General features: G+C 38.6%; 2 protein-coding genes across 3 annotated transcripts; both read left to right on the top strand.

The window, feature by feature from the left end:
• The first annotated feature begins 1,134 nt into the window (after window positions 1-1,134).
• LOC131301860 (HMG-Y-related protein B-like) lies at window positions 1,135-2,130 on the top strand. Its single transcript, XM_058328343.1, has 2 exons — window positions 1,135-1,303; window positions 1,399-2,130. The coding sequence occupies exons 1-2, from the start codon at window positions 1,229-1,231 to the stop codon at window positions 1,900-1,902; spliced, it is 579 nt and encodes a 192-aa protein (XP_058184326.1). The 5' UTR covers window positions 1,135-1,228; the 3' UTR covers window positions 1,903-2,130.
• Window positions 2,131-10,210: 8,080 nt separating this feature from the next.
• LOC131301859 (phosphoglucomutase, cytoplasmic) lies at window positions 10,211-24,338 on the top strand. Of its 2 annotated transcripts, none has more exons than XM_058328341.1 (19): window positions 10,211-10,352; window positions 10,525-10,617; window positions 11,683-11,764; window positions 12,768-12,823; window positions 14,867-14,980; window positions 15,091-15,153; window positions 16,695-16,814; window positions 16,924-17,024; window positions 17,127-17,186; window positions 17,286-17,385; window positions 17,538-17,695; window positions 17,780-17,875; window positions 18,174-18,237; window positions 18,327-18,408; window positions 18,539-18,714; window positions 18,808-18,884; window positions 22,350-22,482; window positions 23,823-23,939; window positions 24,035-24,338. In XM_058328341.1, exons 2-19 carry the CDS (start codon window positions 10,537-10,539, stop codon window positions 24,104-24,106), a joined length of 1,752 nt encoding a protein of 583 aa, XP_058184324.1. In that variant the 5' UTR covers window positions 10,211-10,352; window positions 10,525-10,536; the 3' UTR covers window positions 24,107-24,338. The 2 variants fall into 2 exon arrangements, with proteins under 2 accessions (XP_058184324.1, XP_058184325.1); XM_058328342.1 differs by having other exon boundaries at window positions 10,270-10,352; window positions 10,520-10,617.
• The last annotated feature ends 486 nt before the right edge of the window (window positions 24,339-24,824 follow it).

Raw genomic sequence — 24,824 nt, 5'->3', positions numbered from 1 at the left:
CTTCAAAAAAAATTTGACATTCCCAATTTGAAGTCAAGAGTTGGAGATGCTTTTAGATATTCGTGAAACTATGAGTTTTAGTCCATTTAGTTTAGCGAAAACACATCTTAAGTACCCCTTTTTAATTAGCTATTTATACATGGCTCAAGGCAGACCCCGTTCCAAAACACATTCTTAAAAAATAAATATTTATTTCACATTTTCAAACTCAAAAGTAATGTAAATGAAAAATAATTTTTTTGATTTTTTTTTTGCATCGTTCAAAAGATTTCAATGAGATCTATCAAACAATATCCATATTGCTGAAAAATTTATTTGCGTAAACATATTATTTTTGAGCTTGAATTGCATTTTTAAAAAATATAAGTTCTTATAATGGGTTGTAGAACAGGGCCACGTACAATACCCCACATGAACTTGTGGATGTAAAAATTGTTAGGAGCACGCGTCAATGCCCCATACAAGCTCCCACATGAACTTGTGTGGAAGAAAAAATTGTCGGAGCACCACGACCCTGTTCGATTTGGATTTTGAGGGAGGTTTTAAAGTGGAATGAATAGAGATTATGGATAAAATTTATTGGTGACCGTACTCATGAGTTTTGAGTTCCCGGAACAAACAAGCCCCACGTTTTGATACTCAAAAACCACTGAATCATTACTCCTCCTTATCTATTTCCACCGGTCCGAAATCACGGGCCCACATGCCGTGGGGTTTCAAAATCAGGCGCGGCACAGAGCAGATCAGGTTTTTGTTTCTCCAATCCTTATTGGTCTAATTCCACACCTTTTTTCTTTTTTCTCCCTCTCTCTAATTCCACAACACCCGAATCACCCGATTATCGCCCGAGGAAAATTAAAATTCAAACGAGGGACAGTTCGGTCCTTCCACCCCTCTTTTTTTTAACAAAAAAAATCGAGCGACAAACATCCATGTCATCGATCCGTGTAGTAAAACCAAAAACGACCACAACCGTCGGATCTTCACCAAAACAAACAACCCCTGGCGGTTGGATCATCCCCCCAAAGACCTCAGCTCCTTCCTTCCCTTTCCCCTCTCTCTCTAGACCAGATCTCTCCACTGTAACCCCCACCTTTTAAATCCCTTCCCCCGCTCTTCAACTTCCCAGCCCCACCTCTCACTCTACAGTCCCTTCTCTCTCTCTCTCTCTCTCTGTCTAAAAACACCTCTCTCTCTCTCTCTAAAAACACACCTCTCTCTCCACCACATGGCGGCCGAGCAGTCCAACAATCCCCCTCCCCAACCCCCGCTGCCCCCTCCCACCCTCCCCCTCTACCCGGAGGTAAGCGTCGAGACAATGCATATCTTCTGGTTATTTGTTTCAATTTTGCTTCGAATTTTGTAACCTGAGCTGATTTTTGTGTTGATTTTTGACAGATGATCATGGGGGCGATCGAGGCGCTGAACGACGCGAGCGGCTCGAACAAGTCGGCGATCTCGAGGCAGATTGAGGCGACGTACGGGGAGCTGCCCGCGGCGCACACCACGCTGCTGTCGCACCACCTGAACAAGATGAAGCAGGGGGGGCAGCTGGTGATGGTCAAGAACAACTACATGAAGCCCGACCCCAACGCGCCGCCGCGCAGAGGCCGCGGCCGCCCGCCCAAGCCCAAGACGGCCTCCTCGCTCCCGACGACCGACGCCGTCGCGTCGCCGCCGAGGCCCAGGGGCCGCCCGCCCAAGGCGAGAGACCCCTTCGCCCCGCCGTCGGAGGCCAAGGCTAAGCCGGCGTCGTCCGGTAGGCCACGTGGCAGGCCGCCGAAGAAGGCGAAGGTGGAGTCCGCCGTGGAGGGCGGTGTGACGTCGGCGGCGCCGGCGAGAGGGAGGGGGCGGCCGCCGAAGGTGAAGCCGGAAGTTGTTGCGGCGCCGGTAGAGTGCTAATTTGATAGAGTAGAGTAGATTTAGGGGTGTTAGTGCTAATTTGTTTTTTTCCTTTTTTTGGCCTCGGCTTATGTTGGTTTAATTATGGTTTAGTCCTTTTAGTTTTGGTTTATTTTTTATTACCGTTGAGTGCATGTGGGCAGAGTGCTGTAAGGTTATTGTTGTGACTGTAATTGTGATGGGATGTAAATTTATCCGGAAATTTATGCAGCGGTTGTTAAGGCTTTATGGGCGCTCTCTCTCTCCCCCCTCTGGAAAAGTGAAAAAGATGGATACTGTCTGGTTATACTTTGTGCTTTTTACTTTTGTTCTTGCTTTGTTTTAAATTTTCAAATCAAAGTGTTCTGGTGAGACGAGTTTTTAGGTTGGTTAGCCAAAGCTTCTGGCGTTGTGATTTGCTGGCAAGGGTAAAATATTCATGTTGGGGTTGCAGTTCAGAATTAATTTTTTTGAGCACGGTTTTGGATAAAGAAGTTAAGCAACTTTTTTTGTTTTATTTAATTTTTGTTTGTTTTGTGTTAAACTTTTACAATTTATTAATTTGTTAAAATGAAAGAAATTGAAAAAGTAAAAAAAATTTAATTGAAATTCATAATTTATTAAATAAAGACAAAAGGCAATTTTTGACTTATTTTTATATATTTTTTTAAAACTTATGAATTTTGAAAAAATTTAATTGAAATTCATAATTTATTAAATAAAGACAAAAGGCAATTTTTGACTTATTTTTATATATTTTTTTAAAACTTATGAATTTTGATCAAAATTTTTAATTTTTTTATTTCTTTTGATGAGACAAATCAATTAAATCACAAAAGTTTGATAAAAGAAACAAATACAAATTTTTTTTTGAAAATAAAGACAAAGGAATTTGTTATTTTGATTAATTAAGTCAAAATTACTTTCAAATGGAGGATGAATAAAACTCAACTCTTAATTGAGTGGGAAAAAGAGGTAAGCTGGACATATGATCTCATATTATCTTGCAATTAATGAATTTCCTAGTTTTTGCATGAATGATCTGGTTTTGATTGGACCAGAGATGAAAATAGTGGATGTCTGCATAAGTTGACTTGAACATTTTTAATTGTCGAACCAAAAAAAAAGAGAGACCATGTTTTTATAGTGGATAGTTACTTAACAATCCTTTTAGATGGTGAGATAAGAAAGAGAAGTCATTTTTCATCAAATCTCTTTTACATGCACCTTTTTTTTTTCTTTTCATTTTTCACCAAAATACTCAATCCAAATGAGTGATTTGGCTAGAAATTACAACCATTTCTTTTCTTTTCTTATGAAATAACTGCAACCAAAAAAAAAAAGAGGGGGGGCGGTAAATACTTTAGCGGATAGCCTTAAGTTGGTGTCACCAAAAGTTGCTTATAAATTATAATGAATTTGAATTTGCTCAGATCTGGACTGCTCCAATGAACGTTTCCAACTTTGGGAAATGCCCTTTATTTGAAACATACTCCATAGAAATGCTTTAAATATCCTCAATGAACGTGATGCTTTCTTGTGGGTGCAAGTAGGGAAATAATATAAAAGGATCTGAACTTTATCTTACTAAATGTTGGTAGAAATTAAAAATGGGGTGAAGGGTTGGCATTCGGCAAAGTACATTCACTAAAGATTATAATAATTCAGGCTTAGCCAAAAAAAAAAGAAAAGAAGAAGATTATAATAATTCAGCTCCCAAAAAAATATAATTCAACTCCTACAAGTGGGAAATGAGTATGCACTTCTCCATTGCCCAGATATATGGTTTGCTGTGAATAAAACACGTTCCCAATGGAAAGCTAAGAGCATCTCCAATAGCCTTGGCAACGCCTCCTTTTCGACGTTTTGTCGAGCCAAACCTCCCAAATCAACTCCCAACTCCCTCACATTCTTCCTCACGATACAGCGACTTGCCATCTTCAATGAGTCACTCTAGCACCATTTCTAGGAATATCAAATAAAAAAGCTAACTAAATAGGAGATTTAAGAGATAAAGTGAGTTGTTTCTGCAACCTCATCCTTGCCAATTAAAACTCTAACGAAAATTCATGGTTTAGCACATGTCCTAAGCGGATTATTATCTTTTTTCGAGGGTATTTGGCTGCCTACTTTTTTCCTTTTTTTTTTTTTTTAAAATACTCCGTATGTTTTTAGAGCTTGTTTGTTGGGAGGATAAGAGAGGGGATAAGGGAGGGTGGGGGAGAAGGAAATTAAAAAGATGTTTGTTGCTGGGAGAAGGAAGGGGGTGAAGGGAGGAGGAGGAGAGCTTATCCCCTCCAAGGGTGTTAGGTAACAACACCTCCCACCCTAGGATTAGCTTATCCGGGTGGGAAAAAAAATCAAATTACCCCTCAAATCATTGTATTCTCAATGAAATGATGAGGGCAACTAAATACTTTATCATATTATCCACTCTTATACCTATATCAACTATTACGCAAATCAAGTATTAGGTAATCCCCCTCCTTAAATAATTCCCTCTCATAATATATCACCTCTTATCCACTCTTCTTTCTTATCCACCCGAAATCTCATCCATTCAACAATTAAACAGACCGTTAGTGTTTTAGGAGTAAAGAGTACTAGAATGCATTATGGAAAAACTCATTCTAAAAAAATTCTAAAAAACAACGGAAGAAGGTTGAGTACGAAAAATTCAGCGCTATAGAAATTCGCATTTTCAAACCACTTGGTCAATACCATTCATCCGTCATGCATATACGTAAAATTAATTTATAGTAATTGAATAAATGAATTTGAAAATTGAGGGTCAAGTAATATTTTGATGAAAATATAGGCGTCATAAAACCAATGGCTAATAGGAAATCATAAACAAGGATGAATAGTCAAAATAGAAACAAATTGGACAAATTTCACTTGACCTCCCCTAAGATATCTGAAATAGCATTGCCCCCCCCCCCCCCCCCCCCCCCCTTTGGCTGACAATGCCAAAGGACCCCCTTCCTGCCAATTTAACTCAAACGGCATTAAGTTGAGTGTTAAATGATCCCGAAAAGATGAAATTGCCCTTATGTATATAAAGATCCACTTGGAGATTTTTTCTCCTCCATTCGATATGCATTTTGGGGCTTTCAGTGGTGTTGCATTTTGTGCAAAAAAAAAAAATCATGTGAAATCAGATTAGTTAAGTTTGGATATTTGGGGATTTTGGGGCTTTTTTGTTTCCCTTTGATATGGTTGTAATCCATGTATTTTTGGGGATTACTTTGCTTGTATTTTTTTGGGTACGAATGCACAATTATGCCACCCTAAATTTTTAAGAGAATCTAGCGACTGCAAATTCATTTGATTGGTTCTTCTGAACTTTGTTTGAGTAAAAGGTGCACGTAAATTAAATATACCATGTATATAACCTTGTGTCTTTCTGTATATCTCTGAATGTTTCACCATCTTTTGTAATTGGGTTATTAGTTGTGCTCATGTGCATCAAAGGGTTGTTACATATTGCGTAAGATTCACGTAAGAGGATATCAGCCGTGGTGAATAACATTCACATGTAAAGGCTACAGTGTGTTTCCTAAGAATTTGATACTTAGTACCAAAGATGTCAAAGTCCTATTGGACCAAAATATGGTTGACCGACACAACCTTCACAGTGTGTCACTCAAAGCCACCCCATCGAAATGGTCTCTTTTTTTCTAAGTAAGTAGCAAGTATGTCAATTGGCTATTACATGTATTTATTTCCAATTCATCTTGTAACAGTCTAGTCACACTGTTCTTTGCAGATGATCATGAAGTTTGGGCCTTTTTTGCGAGCTAATTGAACATACTGAAGACTAACTTTTTGTATATGGTACTATATGGCTAATGTGGTAGTATATTTAGAAACCGCTTTTTTATATAGGGTAGATTACCAACAGTTTAATGTGGCCTTGTCTTGGATCCCACTTCTTTGTATAGAGAAAATTAGATTAAGCACTTTTGTGATCCTGTGTTGGATACAACTTTATGTATAGTCTTGGTTATGGTGTGATATAGCCCTATTATGTACTTTGGATGACTGTAAACTTGCAACTTATATCTTTTGACTGCTATTTGGATGTATGAAATTCCAATATGATGGCAAAGAAGTCAGCATTTCGTTAATTTTGACTTATATTACATGCTTGGAAACTTGGAACACTTGCTTGGACACATTCCGTGGGGATCCTCCTCTGGATTTGCACACTTTGAGCTACATGGATGACACTTTGAGCCTAACGTGTCGTGTCTCCCATTTTTTAAAAATTTGTGTGTTGGGGTATCGGTGTCGTGTCCGTGTCTGTGCTACATAGAGTTTGAGCTTTATAATTGATGAATGGTTTGCACCAATCCATAATCCACACTTTGAGCTTGATAATTGTTGAGCTTTCAGGTTGCAAATGCCTTTGTTTGGCTTTGAACCTGTGGTTGCAAATGTAGCACCATAGGTAGGTTTTAGGAGGAAAAAAAAAACAAAAACAAATGCAGCACCATAGGTTTTAGGAGGAAAATAAAATAAGACAGATGAGAGATTTGAAATGTGATGGATACTGGGTTCTTAGCTCAATATTTATGCCTTTGTTTTTGGCTTTCTATTTACTGGGTGTGTTCTTTTATGAAATGAAGTTGGTGAGGGAATATATTTATAAGCAAAGGAGAGTAAGCGTGAGGGTAGTATGGGTATATTACAAGTTAGTGTATGACACCATCATCTTTTTCCATCCAATTTACAGCTGCAGATTAACGGAGGGGGATCCTTTGGCATTGTCAACCAAAGGAGGGGAGGGTAGTGCTATTTCAGATATCTCAGGGGAGGTTTCTGTCGGTGTTAGAAACCTCAGGGGAGGTCAGTGAAATTTGCCCAAACAAATTTAAGATTAGTCTTCAGATTACACTTTCAAAAATACTTTACTAAAATGCAATTTACACATAATCATTCAAACACGTTCACGGATGCTGATTTCCAAGAATCGGTTATTCATAATTTAAAAGAAACTTAGCTCCCCAAACGAATACAAAGGGATTAAGGCTACATCCACAAAATAGGAAAAAAATGATACTAAGTAGGACAATATTTATGACGCCAACCGAGAATTAATTGCAGGGAGATTGATTTCATTTCATTTGTTAAAATAAGAGATCTCTCCAATAATTGAAAGTTATGAAAGGTTAGTGTAATTGACCCTCATGTAGACAATGTTTGGAGAGCTTTTTAATTTCATGCCATATAAAAGAAAAAATAAATTCCTGGGTTTTTTTTCTGGAATATGAAAGTTTACTAGTTTAGGAAGCAAATATGTTGACAACGCATGAGTAACATAGAATAAAGCGTCGACTTAGTAATTATTAATTACTAATATTATTAAATAAAAAAAGGTCTAGGAAACGCAATTACTTAAACAAGATCGGTGTCCAATTGAATGATTTGAACCATTTGTTGACCTTGTTTGTCAAACACATTATTGATGGAAAAAGTTAAATTAAATTGACCATCAATAACTATAAGCTTAAACAAATTTCGAAAAAGTTAAAGGAACCGATGGCGTGCATATCGACGGTCACGCGGGGTCAACTACGGGTTCCGCACGAAAAATATGAACCGTTCAATAATTTAAAAAAAAATCGAGTGGACTTCGCGAAAAATCAACTCAATCCGATATTTGTAGGTGCTCGATCCAATATTCCCATTTTTGAAAATTTGAAAAAATGGGAAGATTAGATGAAAAATGGGACACCTACACATATTGAATTGAGTTGATTAACCATGATGCCCACTCGGTTTTGTTTTTTAAAATTACTGAATGGCTCGGATTTTTCGCGTGGGATCCGTTTTGGACCCCGCGTGGCCTTCAGTACGCCGTCAGTAGCTATAGCAGTGTTCAACAAATTTACCATGAGGCGAAATCAGTGGTTACTCTGTGGAGGATCAAGCTCCCATCCAGTTCAGTTAAAAAAAAAAGAGAGCTCCCATCCAGTTTTTGTTATGGTGGTTGTTCTCCTAAGCTTTTTTTTGGAGTTTTTTTGAGTTGTCTTTATTTTAAAAAAAATTGCGTTTGATAGTCTTGTGTCAAACTTTTGTGAAATATTGGTTCACCTCAACGAAAGGAAGTGGAAAAGTAAAAAATAAGACACTTTTACCTAAATGTTTTTAGAAACATTCAAGATAAAATCCAAAAAACCATCAAATGCGGTTTTTGTTTGAATAAAGACAAAATAAGAAAAAAGCCCAAAAAACTAAGGAACAAGGGCATGTCTAATCTGGCTCAGTTTGGACCATTGTGGGTCTCTACTTGACCCACAACAATAATTGAAATTGTTCATTTTATAGCGCTCATCCAGTATGATACACACACAATATACCTAGGCTCTAATTTAATCGAACATTAATAACTATGTGAACAAAATAGATTTGTGTAAGAAAAAATGAAAAATATAAGTTTCTTCGATAGCTATAGCTATGTGAAGAAAACAATTTTGTGGAAGGAATAATGGGAAACATAAATATGTCGAAGAAAACATATTTGTGAAAAGAAAACTGAAAATTATAAATTTGATTTGAAACTTATGTTTTTATTTTTTCATACACCGTTTCGTTCACATAGCTATCGATGATCGATTAAACTATTTTTTTTGACTGCATATTTTAAGCGACTAGTTCCACAAATTCTGATTATTATTTAGACCAAATAGGAGCCCACAACGGCCCAAATTGGACCAGAATGGACACAAGAAAAACCGGGAGGGACCTCTCTCCCCTTTGTGCACAGTCTACTTTTGAAAACAAAGATACAATCATATGCGTATCTTATTCAAAAAAGCTACTTCCACCGACCAAACTCCTACCGATAGGGTATCGACGGGAACGCGGACCCACACGAATGATTCGAGCCGTTTAATAATTTAAAAACAAATCGAGTGGGCTAATAAAAAATTAACTCAATCCGATATGTATAGGTGCTCGATCAAATCTTTTATTTTTTCATTCAAATTTTAGGATGGGATATTATCCGTGCGAGATCCGGAGTGAATCCCGCCTGTCCATCGGTATCCCATCAGTAGGGGTTTGGCCGGTGCAAGTAGCACATCTCTTTCTTATTGGGTCAATCTAATATATATATCATGGATCTCTTCAAATTCAACGGTTCATGTTACATATGAGTAGGCCAAAAGCCAGCTTAGCTTACACCACGTTTTATTATTTAACAAAAATTTAAAATTATGGGCGGGGACGAGCTCCTCTCCTCTTCTCCATCTCTCTATACCTCGAAGTACTTCTCTTGTAGTCCTCATTCTTGAGCCAAGATCCATGATCCAAATCGCTCATTTTGTAGTACTCGCATTGGAATGTAAATGTGCGGAAAACGAGTGTCATTAGGCTTGTAATGATGCAGGAAGCGATTGCATTTTATATGATTAAAACCCGAAGTTCGTCTTTTTTAAATAAAATGCCAAGCATTTATTTCTCTCTACACGTCGAATAAAACTGATTTCTTACATTTATCAAATTTCGCACAAATTCTACGAGATGAATTGTTCGGACCATTTGTGTTGGCTCGGGGAGGAGGACCTATGAAAAGGTTTGGAGATATGGGCCTATGGGGTCTGGGAGTGCTGTAGTGCACCTCTCGCACTACGCGCGTAGTGCGGCCGATCCAACCGTCCATCTCGGCAATGGACGACTCGTATTTTAATCTAAACAATGAATGATTCGGATTTATAGGGGTTTGGATTAAATTCGAGCCGAGATGGACGACCGAATTAGCTGTACTACATGGTGTAATGCGGCTGATCCACTATGGGAAAGGAGTCATTTGGTGGGAGGCAGCTCCCCTCGCGGATCAAAAAAAAAAAAAAAGCTCCCCACCAGTTTTTTTGTCCAGTTTTGGGCCTTTGTGAGCCCATTTCAGGCTCACAACGAAAATCAAAATCGTTCATTTTGTAGAGCTCGTTGAGTTTGTTGTTCACGTAAAAAATTAGCTTGATTGAACATCGATAAATACATGATCGAAACAGATTTGCTCAAGAAATTTGGGATGAAAAAAATAATTCAAAACTTAAAATTCCTATTTTTTCTTGTGCAAAACTGTTTCGATCATGTACTCATCAACGTTCAATCAAGCTAATTTTCACGTGAACAAAAAAAATCAACAAGCTCTAAAAAATGAACGATTCTGATTATTATTATGGGCCCAGAATGGGCCCACAACGGCCAAACTAGACTGTAGATTGGACCAAAAAAAACTGGAGGGGAGCTACTCCCTGATTTGGTGACGGGGTGAGATGACTGGGGCTATAGATCCAATTAACTCTCGCCACGTGCAATCCGTCCCCGCAAGCCGCTTGGCCTAAACAAAATACGTGCGGTTTGAAAATTTCCCATCGAATCGAATAATCCTCTTGCTTCTGCTTATCTCTCTCTCTCTCTCTCTCTCTCTCTGGGGGAAGTTGGAACACTCCTCGGAACATGTAAAAGCATATACTCCGTATCTCTCTCTCTCTCTCTCTCTCTCTCTCTGTATCTATACCCCCTCATGTCTGTTTTGAACACTTCTGTGCTTATATAGACTGTTCTCTTGCTTTCTCTACAATTTCCCTGTTCTCTGATCGCGATTTAATTTAAATCCCCTCTGTAGCACAGACTGCAAAGAAAATGGTGATGTTCAAGGTTGCTCGTGTCGAAACCAAGCCTTACGATGGCCAGAAACCGGGGACTTCGGGTCTGCGGAAGAAGGTGATCTCCAATTCCCGTTTTCGTTTTCACTTAACTGTCATCTTCATCATTACTTTAATCTCCTTTCGTTGTCAATGTGCAATTGTAATCCTTCCCAGCTGACCTGTCAAATAACTTCCTAATTGTCGATCCTCGTGCTTTTTTCGATAATGGCTATTGAGTTGGATCTGTTGTGTTTTTTGAATCTTTTAATTATGGATCTGATGAATCTGTTATGGTTTCCTTCGATGCTGTTATGGTCTGAAATGGTGTGTTTGAAGGTGTTCATGGATCAGCTGATCTTTGCAAAATGGTTGCCTGTTCTTCTAACTTTTTAATTATTTATTCCTGACATAAACAAAGAGCCATGAAAATGTCTTTCTAAGCTTGATAAGATCTTAATGGTTTCCCCCAATCATGTACTGCTAGTACCGTTTGATCTGTTCGGTAATGAAGTCGTGACTGACTTTCAAGTCATAATTGATATAATTTCTCGACTACAATTAATACGGAATATTGGACATGGGAAAAGTACTTTAATAAATGTTTGAATCAGAAGCACGAGGAAAGCCTATGTTAAGTCTTGTAATTTACTGCTAGGAAGATACTCGCGTATTGTTACTTTCATGATAGTTTTGGTTAAAGGTATCTGTTAGATTGATACTACTAACATTGAATTGAAAGTAACTGGGTTTTTGCATGTTTGTTTATCGAATACCATATATGGCCCCCTTTCAAATTATTGTTGGATGCTTGGCTTAATCATGGTTTCGAACAAATCTGACATATTTGAACATGCTAAGGGCTTCGGACCACAAGGATTCATCATCATGAGATTGGAGTCCAGGTCTCCTTCATGTGTGAACTTTCTCTGTGTAGTTAAGTTTTGCCACATTTCATTCGGCGAACTTTTAGGGATCCCTGTTAAATCTGATTTTGAGTGTTGGTAGTTCAGTAAACAATAAGATCAACGTTGGGATGTTACAGAAGGTTGCTCTTTTGGCAATGCACATTTTATTCTTAGCTGCTATGGGTTCTGGAGTATGTTTTTTAGTTATCTGATACCACAGTGGTGGACTTTTTCAGGTGAAAGTGTTCATGCAAGCACATTACTTGGAAAATTTTGTGCAGGCAACATTCAATGCGCTTTCAGCAGAGAAAGTTAGAGGTATGGGGTTGGATCCTTTATTTTAGGACTCACCGGGATTTTCAGTATGATAGTATCACATTACTGTGATGAGTAAAGAGTTTTTTTCTCGTATTCGATGCATTAAGTAACATAACATTTATTCTGATTATGTTTTTCGTTTTTTAAATGAGGACTGTCAAGGAACTAATTCAGCTACGTGTTGATCCTTGTTTTTCGTTTCTGTTTCTGAAGAACTGAATTAGCCCACACAATTATTTCTGCATAATGGATAGTTCTTAGGAAAACTTATTGCATTTTAACCTGCAGTTGGTAGAGGGTTGGAAATTACAAGTCCCTTCATCAGTGGGACTTGGGGATTATTAACAACGTGCAACATATTCTGTCATTGGCTGTTTCATACCATTCAAATAGCATTTTCAGGAAACACTTCTTAGTGATGCATTTTCTCGTGCAGAATCTGCAGATGCTTTATAAAAGGTTGTGTACACTGTATACAAACAATCTTTGTCTGCACTCATTGACTTGAACAGATTTCAAGGGCATGTTTGTCAGGACTCAGAATGTGTGATTCTCTCTTGATTGAGAATTGCCAATTGCCAGTTAATTTAGTCCTGAGCTATCATCTACTTTTTGACACCCTACAGAGACCATAAAATTCCAGATAACATTTTCGTTACATTGAGACATAATCTAGCTTCTCTTGTTTTTTTAGATGGTATTGCATTGAGTTTTCTTGGTATTTTGGGGGGACATTGTGTTAGATTGATAGCTAACTGAACAAAGATCTTTTCCTGATAGTTGTTGGAGGGAATGGTTTTAAAAGTGCTCCATTTTCTAGGGAAGATTTTTTTTAATATTTAGCTAATTCTTTACTTTCTTCGTCTGATACTGTTTCTTTACTTTTTGTTATATCACCTGTATGTATCAACATGTTTTAGGCTGTTACTCAGGTCATAGTTCTAGTGCTTCTTATCGAATGTTGTATAGTGATTAATTTTACTTGTAACTGCATTTGATGCAGGTGCTACACTTGTTGTTTCTGGTGATGGCCGCTATTATTCAAAGGAAGCCGTCCAGGTGATCTTGTGTCATTTTATTTCCAATCAGATTTAGGTGCAGATTTACTGTTCAAAGATTTTGCCTGTCGCATGTGTTCCTAATTACCTGCATATATCTTTGTTTTTGGGGGACTGGGTGTCGTTATTGTTTAATCCATCATTCCATAGCATGTTACTGTACTGTTAGTCCCATGTAAGGAAATCTTGGTTTTTATTAATTGACGAATGCAATATATACAATCAGAAAAATGATTCATGTCACTTGTTACTGGCTTGCCTGAGTTGTCTCAATGATGTGAGACAATAAATAAACATGGGTAAACAAAGATAAAACCTTTGGAATCCACACTTGAGGAACACTAAAGATCCACATCTAAGGGGAAGTAAATGTATTGACATCCCTGCTAAAAAGAAATCAATTCGATTTCAGACACTACTCAAAACAACATATGAAGAGTCCTTTAAATAGGATCTCCCAGATGGTAACTACTACAAATGAGATAAAACAACCTAACAACATTGTCTAATGGATGAATCCTAAAGAAACAACTAAAGCTACGAGGTAATATCCCTTAAAAAATAATAATACCGCAAATAAATAACCTCACAGATCAATATGAATGACCTAGTTTCGTCCCTATCATACTGGCTGCAAAATTGTTCAAATTTGATGTTAAACTTGGGTGTGTTTAAGCTGAAGTCCAGTTTCGTTTTCCTAGTTTGCAATTGCGTTGTTGTTTCCAACTTGCTGCATGTTGTGTTCATAGTATCAACTTGATACTATAGTTTTAGAGTTTGGCTCAGCGTTGGAGTACCTGATCAAGTCCATTCTGATGAAGCTATGTAATGGCATCTTCATTCCATTTATAGTGGGAACTGTGAAATCGCTAAGTACAAACTCCAAGCCTGATGGTCAAGGTTTGTGACGACTAAAAACTCAGGTTTAGCAAACTTTGTACTTTGCATCATTCTTGAGCTTCGGTGAATGTCCCATGTAACCGACCTTAGTCGCCTTAACAAACTAATTATTGCGACTTAGTATCCAAATTGTGTGTTTTCACCTCTCCTTGAGCTTAATGTTTAGTTTGTATGAGTTCATGTCACTACACTCTCTCTCTGTTCGTGTCCTCTCTCTACACATTTTGCATTTCCCCCTCCCTCGGTTATCTCCCTCAGTTTAGATCTTCTATTTCGTCGGAACCCGTTGATTTTAGTTTTTGTTCTTTCCGATTTGGGTGTTCCTGGTTCTCAAAGGCAATTTGTGGGGTAACAATGGTGCATCGGCCCTTTGAGGGATTCAAAGGAGGGGTTTTGGAGGCTGCCATTCTGGCATTGGATAGGTGTTTTGAGGGGTTTGACCGAGAGGGTTTGGGGCCTGGCGAATTGAGTTTTAGGCTGGGGCCAGCGTTTTTTAGGGATTCGAGGGCTTGCGGGTTGAGAGGTTTTGGGGTTTCGGTTGAGGCGGGTAGAGGGATTGATCGAGTTTTGGGGCCAGAGTTTTGAGGGGTACGATGACTGCAACTGCGAGTTGAGGGGTAAGTTTGAGGGGTTTTTGGGGATTTGATTGAGACGTGGTGGTGGCTGGGATGGAACAGGACAGTAGCAATGGTTTTTCAGGGGATTTTCCAGCGACAATCTTACTGGGGTTATCCAGGGGTTTCCCCGGCGGATTGCAGGGTTTTCATGACTTTGGTGGATGCACTATCTTCTTGGAAAGGGGCTAGTTTCTTGGTGAGTGCACCTTTTTTCTCTGGCAGTGCACAGTTTTAGGGAGGGCTTTGGAACATTTGATCAGCTTTTTATTTGTTGGTACCTTGTCGGCAATGTGTTGCTTATTTTCTATTGTTTTATTTTGTAAAAGAGAGAGTGGCTTGGAGGTAGGTTTAGTTTTTGCAAGTAGCAGTAGTAGAAGAGTCATTGTACTTTTTGAACCTCCCTCGATGCATTTCTTTTCCTATTGTACCATTTCATCTTTCGAAAGTAAAGGTTAATAAATTTTCTTCGCTGTTCAATTTTTTCTGTTATTATGTATGTACTGAATCATTCTTGTGGAAACTGGCAGATTATAATTAAGATGGGAGCTGCAAATGGAGTAAGACGTATTTGGGTTGGTCAAAATAGCTTGCTGTCCACTCCTGCTGTATCAGCTGTGATACGCGAAAGAGTTGGGTCTGATGTAAGTTAATTTGTTTCATGTCGTTAATTTTTCCTTGTAATTGCCTATCGTAGTCTCGTAAAACCTATTCAAAGATAAATTAGTAAACTTTGATTTTTAATTCAATGCAGGGATCCAAGGCATCCGGAGCATTTATATTGACAGCAAGTCACAATCCAGGTGGTCCCCATGAGGTACGTACCAGCTGCTTTGCTTGGCCCCCTGACGTTAACTTGAGGGATCTTTTTAAGGTTGACGATCAACACTTAACTTTGTACGTCTATGATAGAAAGAGTCAAGCGGGTGTCGTGATTCTATTTCTAGAGTATTCATCTTCTTGTCCACAAAAATGCATTGCAAGCATGCATAACCAGTTTTATCTCGTCCTTTTGTTAATTTAGCTATCTGAAATTGTCTGTGTCAAGGTTTTATAGCATTTGCTGATTGGCATTTAGCGCAAGATTCGGTTAGCCTATGTGTCGTTTCCCTTGTAAAGGGCTTATTTTGTTGAAAATGAAGATAACATCTTTTAAGAGTGCAAAAGATTTTCTCTTGTCCTTAAGCAACCACTTGTTTATTCTCCCACTCTCCTTGGTTCACTCGCTCCAGTGCCAATATGGAGTGTGATTTATATTCTTCCTTCTAGTTCTTGTATCATATTGATGAGTTTCACTCTGAAGTGTTTGACACTATGATGCACGGACACCAACACGGGGACACGGGAATTCTAAAAAAATGGGGACACGGACACGGCGGGGGACACGCCATGTGTATATTTATTTATATTTGTTTTCAATGTTTTTCCAAGTTTAAATGGCAAAATGTGGACAAAACGAAAAAATCCATAGTTCCAATACCATTCAAACAAAACAGGACATTCAATACAACCTTATTGAAAAATTACAATTTGACCCCTAAAAATTTTAAAAAATTACGGTTTGACCGCCAAATTTTTTTACCCAATTTTTTTTAAAAAAATTACACTTTGACCCCCACTGTGCTCCCATCGATGTCCCTGCCGTATCCCCAGCCGTGTCCCTCTCAAAAATTTAATTTAAATTATGGGACACACCACGTGGCGTGTCCCATACGTGTCCCCGTGTCCGACACTGCAATACGTCGACCTCTAAAGGTGTCGGTGCTTCATAGGACTTTGACCCGTAGGCGTAACTTCTTGTTTATGCTGCATATTTTACACAATATGTAAAGGCAAAATTTTGTTTGCTGACCGTTGATCTTGAAATTGCTAACCAAACCAAACTAAAACAAACCGAGCCTTAAGTCCCCATCAATTTGGGTTGGCTACATGAATCCGCTGATCTTAATATTACTGACTCGAAAAAAGTCCAAAAATATTGTAAGGTCAAATTATTTTGACCACGCTTAGACACACAAACAAAGAAGGAAGTCAGTGAATTGAAAATGAAGGAAGAAGAATGAGCACATTCTATCTAAGGAGGGATAAATCATTGGCCAGAGGCCCAGAGATGACTAATTCACTTTAATGTATATATAGCTGCTTGTTGGGATCCATGTCAGAGTTCATTAAGCATGTCTGCAATACACAAAAAATAACTGGAAATGAAAAGCAAGTGAATTGGCTGAGAAGGATTTTTATTGAGTCTGCCATTTGAACTGTTTACCCAGTGATTTTTTGAAGTCCAATTTTCATTTTTAACTTTTGGATATCCAACTGCAAAACTGAAGGTCTGATCTCTTGTATATTATTTAACAGGATTTTGGAATCAAATACAACATGGAAAATGGTGGACCTGCTCCAGAAGGAATTACCGACAGGATCTTTGAGAACACAAAAACCATAAAGGAGTACCTAATTGCAGAAAACTTGCCAGATGTATGATATGATGCCTTATCAATATACACTAATTTTATGTTGCATCACTTGTACTGATTGTATCCTTATCTCAAAATCCAAGTTTCATAATGCTTGAAACATGTTCCAGGTGGATATCTTTGCAATAGGGATAACAAGCTTTTCTGGACCTGAGGGGCAGTTCGATGTTGATGTTTTTGATTCAGCTACTGATTACGTGAAATTGATGAAGTATGCTACTATATTATTTGCGTTACTATATTCTCTTTTCGTAGTATATTCACTACGAATTGGATTTCAGTCCTAAAACAAGAATTGCTGTTGATTTCACAGGTCAATATTTGATTTTGAGTCGATCCGAAAGCTGCTTTCTTCTCCAAAATTTACATTCTGGTATGTGGATTCGCATTCCTAATGTCTGAATTACTCTTCTCCATGCCTGATATACTTTTTCACTCTGTATTTGGTGCTTAACTTCGTTATCATTTGAAGTTATGATGCACTTCATGGAGTTGCTGGAGCTTATGCCAAGCGCATATTTGTAGAGGAGCTTGGTGCACAAGAAAGGTCATTACTGAACTGCGTGCCCAAGGTATTTAATTTTGTTTTTTGAATAACTTCTTTGTGTTTTTTGTTTTTTTCGGCGTGCGTAAGTTCTGGTTTGGGATAACATTGTCAAACTAATTCCTGTATTATATTGATTTTGCTCCATGCTTTGTTGGGTGTATCACTTTATGTGAGCAGGAAGACTTTGGAGGAGGGCATCCAGATCCCAATCTGACCTATGCAAAGGAGTTAGTTGCACGTATGGGGTTGGGTAAGTCAAGCTCTGAAGTTGAACCACCAGAATTTGGAGCTGCTGCTGATGGCGATGCTGATCGTAACATGATTCTTGGTAAAAGGTAACATCAGATACTTTGACTTCTGTTTGGAACAAGTATTATTCCGAGAATCTATCACTCAAAAAACTTCTCATGCAATTTCAGGTTTTTTGTTACTCCATCGGATTCAGTTGCTATTATTGCTGCAAATGCTGTCCAAGCTATACCTTACTTTTCTGGTGGTCTGAAGGGAGTTGCCAGGTCTGCTAAATCTCTCCTTAACTTGTGTGCATGTAATAACTTATTTTCATGTCCGCTGGCAAGTTTATATCTGATATTAATCCAAGTAATACATACCTCATCTAGGCACATGCAAAAAGTTTTTGTGTGCCTATTCTGTCATAGCTGCTTTATCTAAAGGTGCACTTGTACTTCTTCCATGGCCATCCTATAAAGTTTGACCATCTTATTGTTTATTTTTTTATGAGTACCATCTTATTGTTTATTTCACTCATATGGCCTTTTAAATAATATCTCCGATTTGATTTTCTTCCTGCAGGAGCATGCCTACTTCTGCTGCTCTAGACGTTGTTGCTAAGCATTTAAATTTGAAATTTTTTGAGGTTGTCTTTCGCACAAACTAAGAATTATCTATGGCTTCCTATGCCATTGGTATGAGAGGTGTAATTTTATTTTTCCTCTGAAATGCTAGGTGCCTACTGGCTGGAAATTCTTTGGTAACCTAATGGATGCTGGGTTATGTTCAGTATGTGGTGAAGAAAGTTTTGGAACTGGTGGGCTTTTGTTCCTATTATTTAATACTGAGTTAACATGAAGAGTAATAATGTAGGTGAGCAGGTGCGACATCAAAAAATTGTAATACCAGTATGTTAACGATCTGTTTTTACAATTTATCTTAAACAGGCTCTGACCATATTCGTGAGAAAGATGGAATCTGGGCTGTATTGGCTTGGCTTTCAATTCTTGCCTATAAAAATAAGGATAATCTCAATGGGGAAAAGCTTGAGACTGTTGAAGGCATTGTCCGCCAGCATTGGGCTACCTATGGTCGCCACTATTATACTCGATATGATTATGAGGTTTGTATAATTTGTGATGCTTGTTACGTAATGTTTGATTCTTTAACATCGTTAAGCATCTTTTATGGATTCACTTTTCTTTTCCCCTTTAAGAATGTTGATGCAGTTGCGGCGAAAGAACTGATGGCATATTTGGTCAAGCTGCAATCTGATCTTACTGAAGTGAACAAGTATGCTTCTCGTGCTACTTTCAAGATATGTGGTGCAAAGTTTTCTTGGGTGTCCAGTAGTAGCATTCTTAATATCCTTAAAAGTTCCTTCTCAATGTTCTTACAGTCGTCTATACGCACATGTCACGACACGTTGCACACATGTTACGACATGTGTCTGCAGTCTATATGTGCATGTAGTCAAGCATATTTGTTTATCTTTAGTTTCAGTTCCCCTCCTTTGGATGGCTCGAGGCCTACGTTATTGATGTTTGAAAGTCCAAGATCTGGCTGGGTGATAATGTTTCATTGCTTTTCTGTCGAATTTCACTTCTATAGACCCTCTTTTGGTTTTACTCTTCATTTTCTGTTATTTTTTCCTTCTCTAATTGTTAGGTGTCCTGTCTTGTTTTGTTCTTGCGTTTGCTCAGCCTCCTTTATTTTCCATGTTTCTTGTCTTTTGTTTCGTAAGTGGAAGTCTACAATATTTTCAATCAAGTAGTTAGACGGAAATGCTGTAAAATCCTGATTTTAAGTTGCGTAAGCATGTCGGCTTTTAACTTTTCTTGCCTGAGAAATCTCTTCCAGAAATATCGTAAACAAATGAAGATAAAGAAAGCCACGCAGAAGAATCTCAATATGGTCTCTCCATGGATTTGTCCCATGAAAACTTCGTTCTCTCTAGATTTTAGGTCATGTATTTGTTTTCCGACTCCTAGGAAATTTTGGGATCGTCTGGATTGCTAGATTTGCTGTTCCATGAAGCAGACAATGTTTCGGAGTGTGTAATTCAAAATCCTTAATTGTGCTGGTATTAGCATTTTGTGGTAACAGATGTTCAAATGACATTTTTGGAATACATGAATTCTTTGAAGTTGAAACATTGAACTATCAAAACTCAAAATGAAAGTAACGAACCAAAGAGAAAAATTAGGGTCATAAATGTACATATTCCAAATTGTGCCCCAGATGAAGCAACTTTTGGAGAGAGATAGAGTTCAAACTTAGAAGCTCCGTATAAACTCTTTTCTGGTTGAGACTAATCCCAAGTTTTTGGGGTTTGGTAGTGGATGGAGGATGTAGGACCGAAACACACACACACACACACACGATATGCGAATAGAAAACAGTAAAGAAATCAACACAGAATATACGTGGTTCCCCAATACCGGGTATGTCCACGGGAGCGAAAGCGGCAGTCGTTTCTTATTCAATCAACTGAAATAGGGTCCACAGGTGTATTTTTGGGATACATGCCAAATACTAGATTAGGGCTCCTCTCCACTCGTTGCACTTCGCTCCACTCGTTCCGCTTCGGCATCTGGCCTCTTTCTAGAACTTCTTAGTATCTCTTCATATTAACATATGAACCACAAGTTCCAACAGAGGAGTTATAGTGTGGTACTTCGTTGATGATTTCTGCGCCCCTTTTTAGTTTTGCTCTTGCGTGGCCAGTTGAGTCTGTTGGTCTAGATTTTTCTGGTGATCTGTAAGTCAACTCTGATTTGGTTGCCTAATTGTTGTATTCTAATAAATATTTCTATTTAGAGGTAGCCTAATCGTTAGGCCAAAAAGCATGACCTAAGGTGGCCACATCCTGTCCTTCTATACTGGAGATGACTGGCATGACCCAGGTCCATTGAATGGTTGCCTTGCATGGAAGGAGTGAAAGTCTTAATGTTGTAAATTGTAATTCACAGAAATTCCGCCTCTCTCTCTCTCTCTCTCTCTCTCTCTCTCTTTGGACCTTTAGTTTGGAAGACATGCCCAGTTAATAAAGGAGAGATGGTTCTTTCGGCACCCTAGTAAAAGACATGTTCAGTTCTTTGGTTTTGGGTTCTACATTATCAGTTGGGAAGTGTTTTTGGCATTATGGAACAAACATATCCAATGAAAATCCTTTACACTTTTATTGTATTTCGTATTGAATCCTAGTTCAAGTTTAACTGGATGACAGCTATGTATGTATATTATGTGTCCTCACGCAATGATGATTGAAAAGCGAAAACACTTTTTGGGTCTCAAATAGTTGTATTACCAGCAGAGCAAACTGCAAAGCAGAAATCAAATAGAAGTGATTTGGTTAACAAAAGTCTTTTTTAGGATTGTTGTATTCCTTTACACTTTTATTGTATTTCGTATTGAATCCTAGTTCAAGTTTAACTGGATGACAGATATGTATGTATACTATGTGTCCTCACGCAATGATGATTGCAAACACTTTTTGGGTCTCAAATAGTTGAATTGCCGGCAGTGCAAACTGCAAAGCAGAAATCAAATAGAAGTGATTTGGTTAACAAAAGTCTTTGTTACGATTATTGTATGTACTTTATGAATCGTCTTTTGTCTGGCCAACAATATTGATATCTGGGCTTCTAGTCTTTGTGGGATTGCCCTGCCTGCTGGAAGACAATAATCCATTAATGGTGTCTAAATATGATCTTTAAAATGGTTTTACCTAGTGCCTGTTCATATTAACTCAATGTTTCCACGATGCTTTGTGCAACTGCTGATCTAAGTTCTCCACTTAACCGGAGGAAGCCTCATTAACTGTGGAATTCCCTATTTGCCAGGATATATGGTCGTGTATTTTTGTATGTGTAGCCTTTGTGGTATCGCCCTGCATGCTGGAAGACAATAATCCATTAATGGTGTCTAAATATGATCTTTAAAATGGTTTTACCTAGTGCCTGTTCATATTAACTCAACGTTTCCACGATGCTTTGTGCAACTGCTGATCTAAGTTCTCCACTTAACCGGAGGAAGCCTCATTAACAGTGGAATTCCCTATTTGCCAGGATATATGGTCGTGTATTTTTGTATGTATTTATATATGTATATAGAACTACAATGCATATACATGTAGGGCTGAAACTTGACCAGGCTGCAGAAACAATTAGTTAGCTTCAGCTTGCAGAGCCAGTTTGTATATCTGTAGGTAGGAAGTATGATGTATGGCACCACTAACAAAGGTTCTTATCACGTCTAACTCCTAACGTGGCTGCACAGTTGATTTTGCTTCAAATTAATGCCAACTATATTCAGTTTCTTCCTTTTATTTGCAATTGTTCTATTTGGCTCTCCTCTAGTTCTACTCTTGTTATGATACTTTTCGTGCATGTTCTGATAGAGACATTAGGCATACTGGATATTCATCAAGGCGTGTTCATACAACCTAACCAAACAAACTATACATACCTCCCCAACCTGTTCTTACTTGAGAGTGATCCATTGTTCTGGTCGGTCGATGGGAATGGCTATGGCCCTGAAAACTCATTTTGAGGTCCTTCAGTTTTTCCACATTATTGATTTGACAATCTGGTATGTATTGTGTTGCTTGGTTACCGAATATGAATGAATTAGGCTGCACTGCCATTTTCCTGTTGAGAAAGAGTATTGAAGACTGGTGTCCTCTATGGTGAAAGGTTGTATTTTTTGTTGTTAATTGTTGAAGAGCTCATGCTGTTTATTTGTGCATTCGTGCAGTCTTATAAAGGGGGTACGTTCAGATGTCTCAAATGTTGTCGAGGCTGATGAGTTTGAATACAAAGATCCTGTTGATGGTTCCATCTCAAAGCATCAGGGTATTCGCTATCTGTTTGAAGATGGGTCACGATTGGTGAGTTGCTTTCTTTACCCATTCACTTTTCCAAGTCAATTTCAGAAATAGTAGATTGCTGCAATTAAGGTTGTATATTATATGAGCCTGTTAGACTTGTCCCACATCACTCATCTAAGCCACCCAAACTTGGTTAATAAATTCTAAAGGCTACTCCACCTATTGCCAATTGGTTTTAGGTTGGAACCCTCCAAGAAATCTAACATGGTATCAGAGCTAGGTCTTGGGTGACCTCACCTCTTGTGGGAAAGTCTCTGTCATCTCTGTCGCCCGAGTCAGTCAGTCAGCTCCTGGTCTGTCACCTCCACGTGCATCCGGGCTGGACGTGAGGAGGAGTGTTAGACTTGTCTCACATCGCTCATCTAAGCCACCCAAGCTTGGTTAATAAATTCTAGAGGCTACTCCACCTATTGCCAATTGGTTTTAGGTTGGAACCCTCCAAGAAATCTAACATGGTATCAGAGCCAAGCTTTGGGTGGTCTCACCTCTCGTGGGAAGTCTCTGTCATCTCTGTCGCCCGAGTCAGTCAGTCAGGTCAGCTCCTGATCTGTCACCTCCACGTGCATCCGGGCTGCACGTGAGGGGGAGTGTTAGACTTGTCCCACATCACTCATCTAAGCCACCCAAACTTGGTTAATAAATTTTAAAGGCTACTCCACCTATTGCCAATTGGTTTTAGGTTGGAACCCTCCAAGAAATCTAACATGGTATCAGAGCTAGGTCTTGGGTGGCCTCACCTTTTGTGGGAAAGTCTCTGTCATTTCTGTCGCCCGAGTCAGTCAGTCAGCTCCTGGTCTGTCACCTCCACGTGCATCCGGGCTGGACGTGAGGAGGAGTGTTAGACTTGTCTCACATCGCTCATCTAAGCCACCCAAGCTTGGTTAATAAATTCTAGAGGCTACTCCACCTATTGCCAATTGGTTTTAGGTTGGAACCCTCCAAGAAATCTAACAATATGAGCCTATTCACTGCTGACTTTCACAAACATCAGATGTCTATGATTTTGAGAAAAAAAAATTTACGAGAATGTGTCGTTGATTAGAAGTCTTTTTGGAAACTTAAGCTCTGTGGAGAGTGGCTTTGAGATGAAAGTTTTTGAGGTTGAACTTCATAAAATCATAGGAAGCTAACTCCTGAAGGTAAAATAGTAATTTGAATGTGGAACTGTGGAATCCATTCTTGAATTGTAGACCTGGAGCAAAACATTGAAATAACGGACATGATTCATCAATAAGTGATGCCAACTCCGTTCATTTCAGAACAATAAATTCAAGCACTGCATTATTGTTCTCATGCCAGTTACTTTCCTCGTCCTGAAGTATTCTGACATTGCATTCCAGGTTTTCCGCCTCTCGGGAACTGGCTCAGAAGGCGCAACCATTCGTCTTTACATTGAACAATACGAGAAGGATCCCACAAAAATCGGGAGAGATTCTCAAGACGCACTTGCTCCTCTTGTGAGATATCTTCAACATTGTTACATTTAAGTTGCCAATTTGTTTCCACCATTTTTAGTTACTTTCTCACTATTTTTGGGGTATTTTGGTCACAGGTGGATGTTGCTCTCAAGTTGTCTAAGATGCAGGAATTCACCGGCCGATCTGCCCCCACAGTTATTACATAGATCCATACTGCTACACACAGCATCAGACCGTACGTATTCTAGAAAATAATAAGATAGTTTTGTCTTGTGCCATGAACTACTGCACTAAGGTGTTCACTTCATATATTCGGCTCTATGTTGCCTTTACTGTTGGCTCATGAGAGTATTGTGTCTTGGTAAAACCATTTTTGTTCAGAATAAATGAATGTGTATCATTCCGTTGATTTATAACTAGTTTGAAGAGTTGACATTCTGTCTGCCTATTTGTTGGTCCATTAATGTTTCGACATACGAGCTTGAATCATGTGCTTAGGTTATCCTACAAAAAGAACTAGTCGCTTAACCGATTGCAACTACTTACTATTATTCGAGCAATTCTAAGGTATGTACATTGAATATACACTCTGGTGACTCGTGGTAAGTTGAAAGAGTTTTCAAGTGCACTCCAATGTGCTCTTCTAACTTTGAAAATTCGATTGTTCTTTTGACGTTCAAGTTTGTCCTCAAATCTATATCTGATGCTTCATCATTCTCCCGGAATACATTTGTTGAGTTTGGAACTTGAAAAGTCTTGGCTGTGTGTTATGGAGAGGGGCAACCCTGTGTTGCCTCCTCTGGTAGGGGCTGACCACCAGCCATATGATTCGAAACTTCCAGACTTGGAAGATTGAAACTGAGAGGATACTAAGAGGTAAAGTTAAACCTTTTTTTTTTTATTTTTCTTGGCCTATATAATTCT

The sequence above is a fragment of the Rhododendron vialii genome, chromosome 9a (genome assembly GCF_030253575.1).
Source record: "Rhododendron vialii isolate Sample 1 chromosome 9a, ASM3025357v1".
In the NCBI taxonomy this organism is placed as follows: domain Eukaryota; kingdom Viridiplantae; phylum Streptophyta; class Magnoliopsida; order Ericales; family Ericaceae; genus Rhododendron; species Rhododendron vialii.
This window is presented reverse-complemented; position numbering and strand designations above follow the sequence as displayed.

Bases quoted from the DNA above. Each gene is read 5' to 3' on its own strand.
- LOC131301859 (XM_058328341.1), top strand. From the start codon at position 10,537: ATGGTGATGTTCAAGGTTGCTCGTGTCGAAACCAAGCCTTACGATGGC. The intron at 18,238-18,326 runs GTTGTCTTTCGC...CTGAAATGCTAG, and splicing joins TAAATTTGAAATTTTTTGAG to GTGCCTACTGGCTGGAAATT. The intron at 18,715-18,807 runs GTTTGTATAATT...TTCCCCTTTAAG, and splicing joins ATACTCGATATGATTATGAG to AATGTTGATGCAGTTGCGGC.
- LOC131301860 (XM_058328343.1), top strand. From the start codon at position 1,229: ATGGCGGCCGAGCAGTCCAACAATCCCCCTCCCCAACCCCCGCTGCCC. The intron at 1,304-1,398 runs GTAAGCGTCGAG...GATTTTTGACAG, and splicing joins CCCTCCCCCTCTACCCGGAG to ATGATCATGGGGGCGATCGA.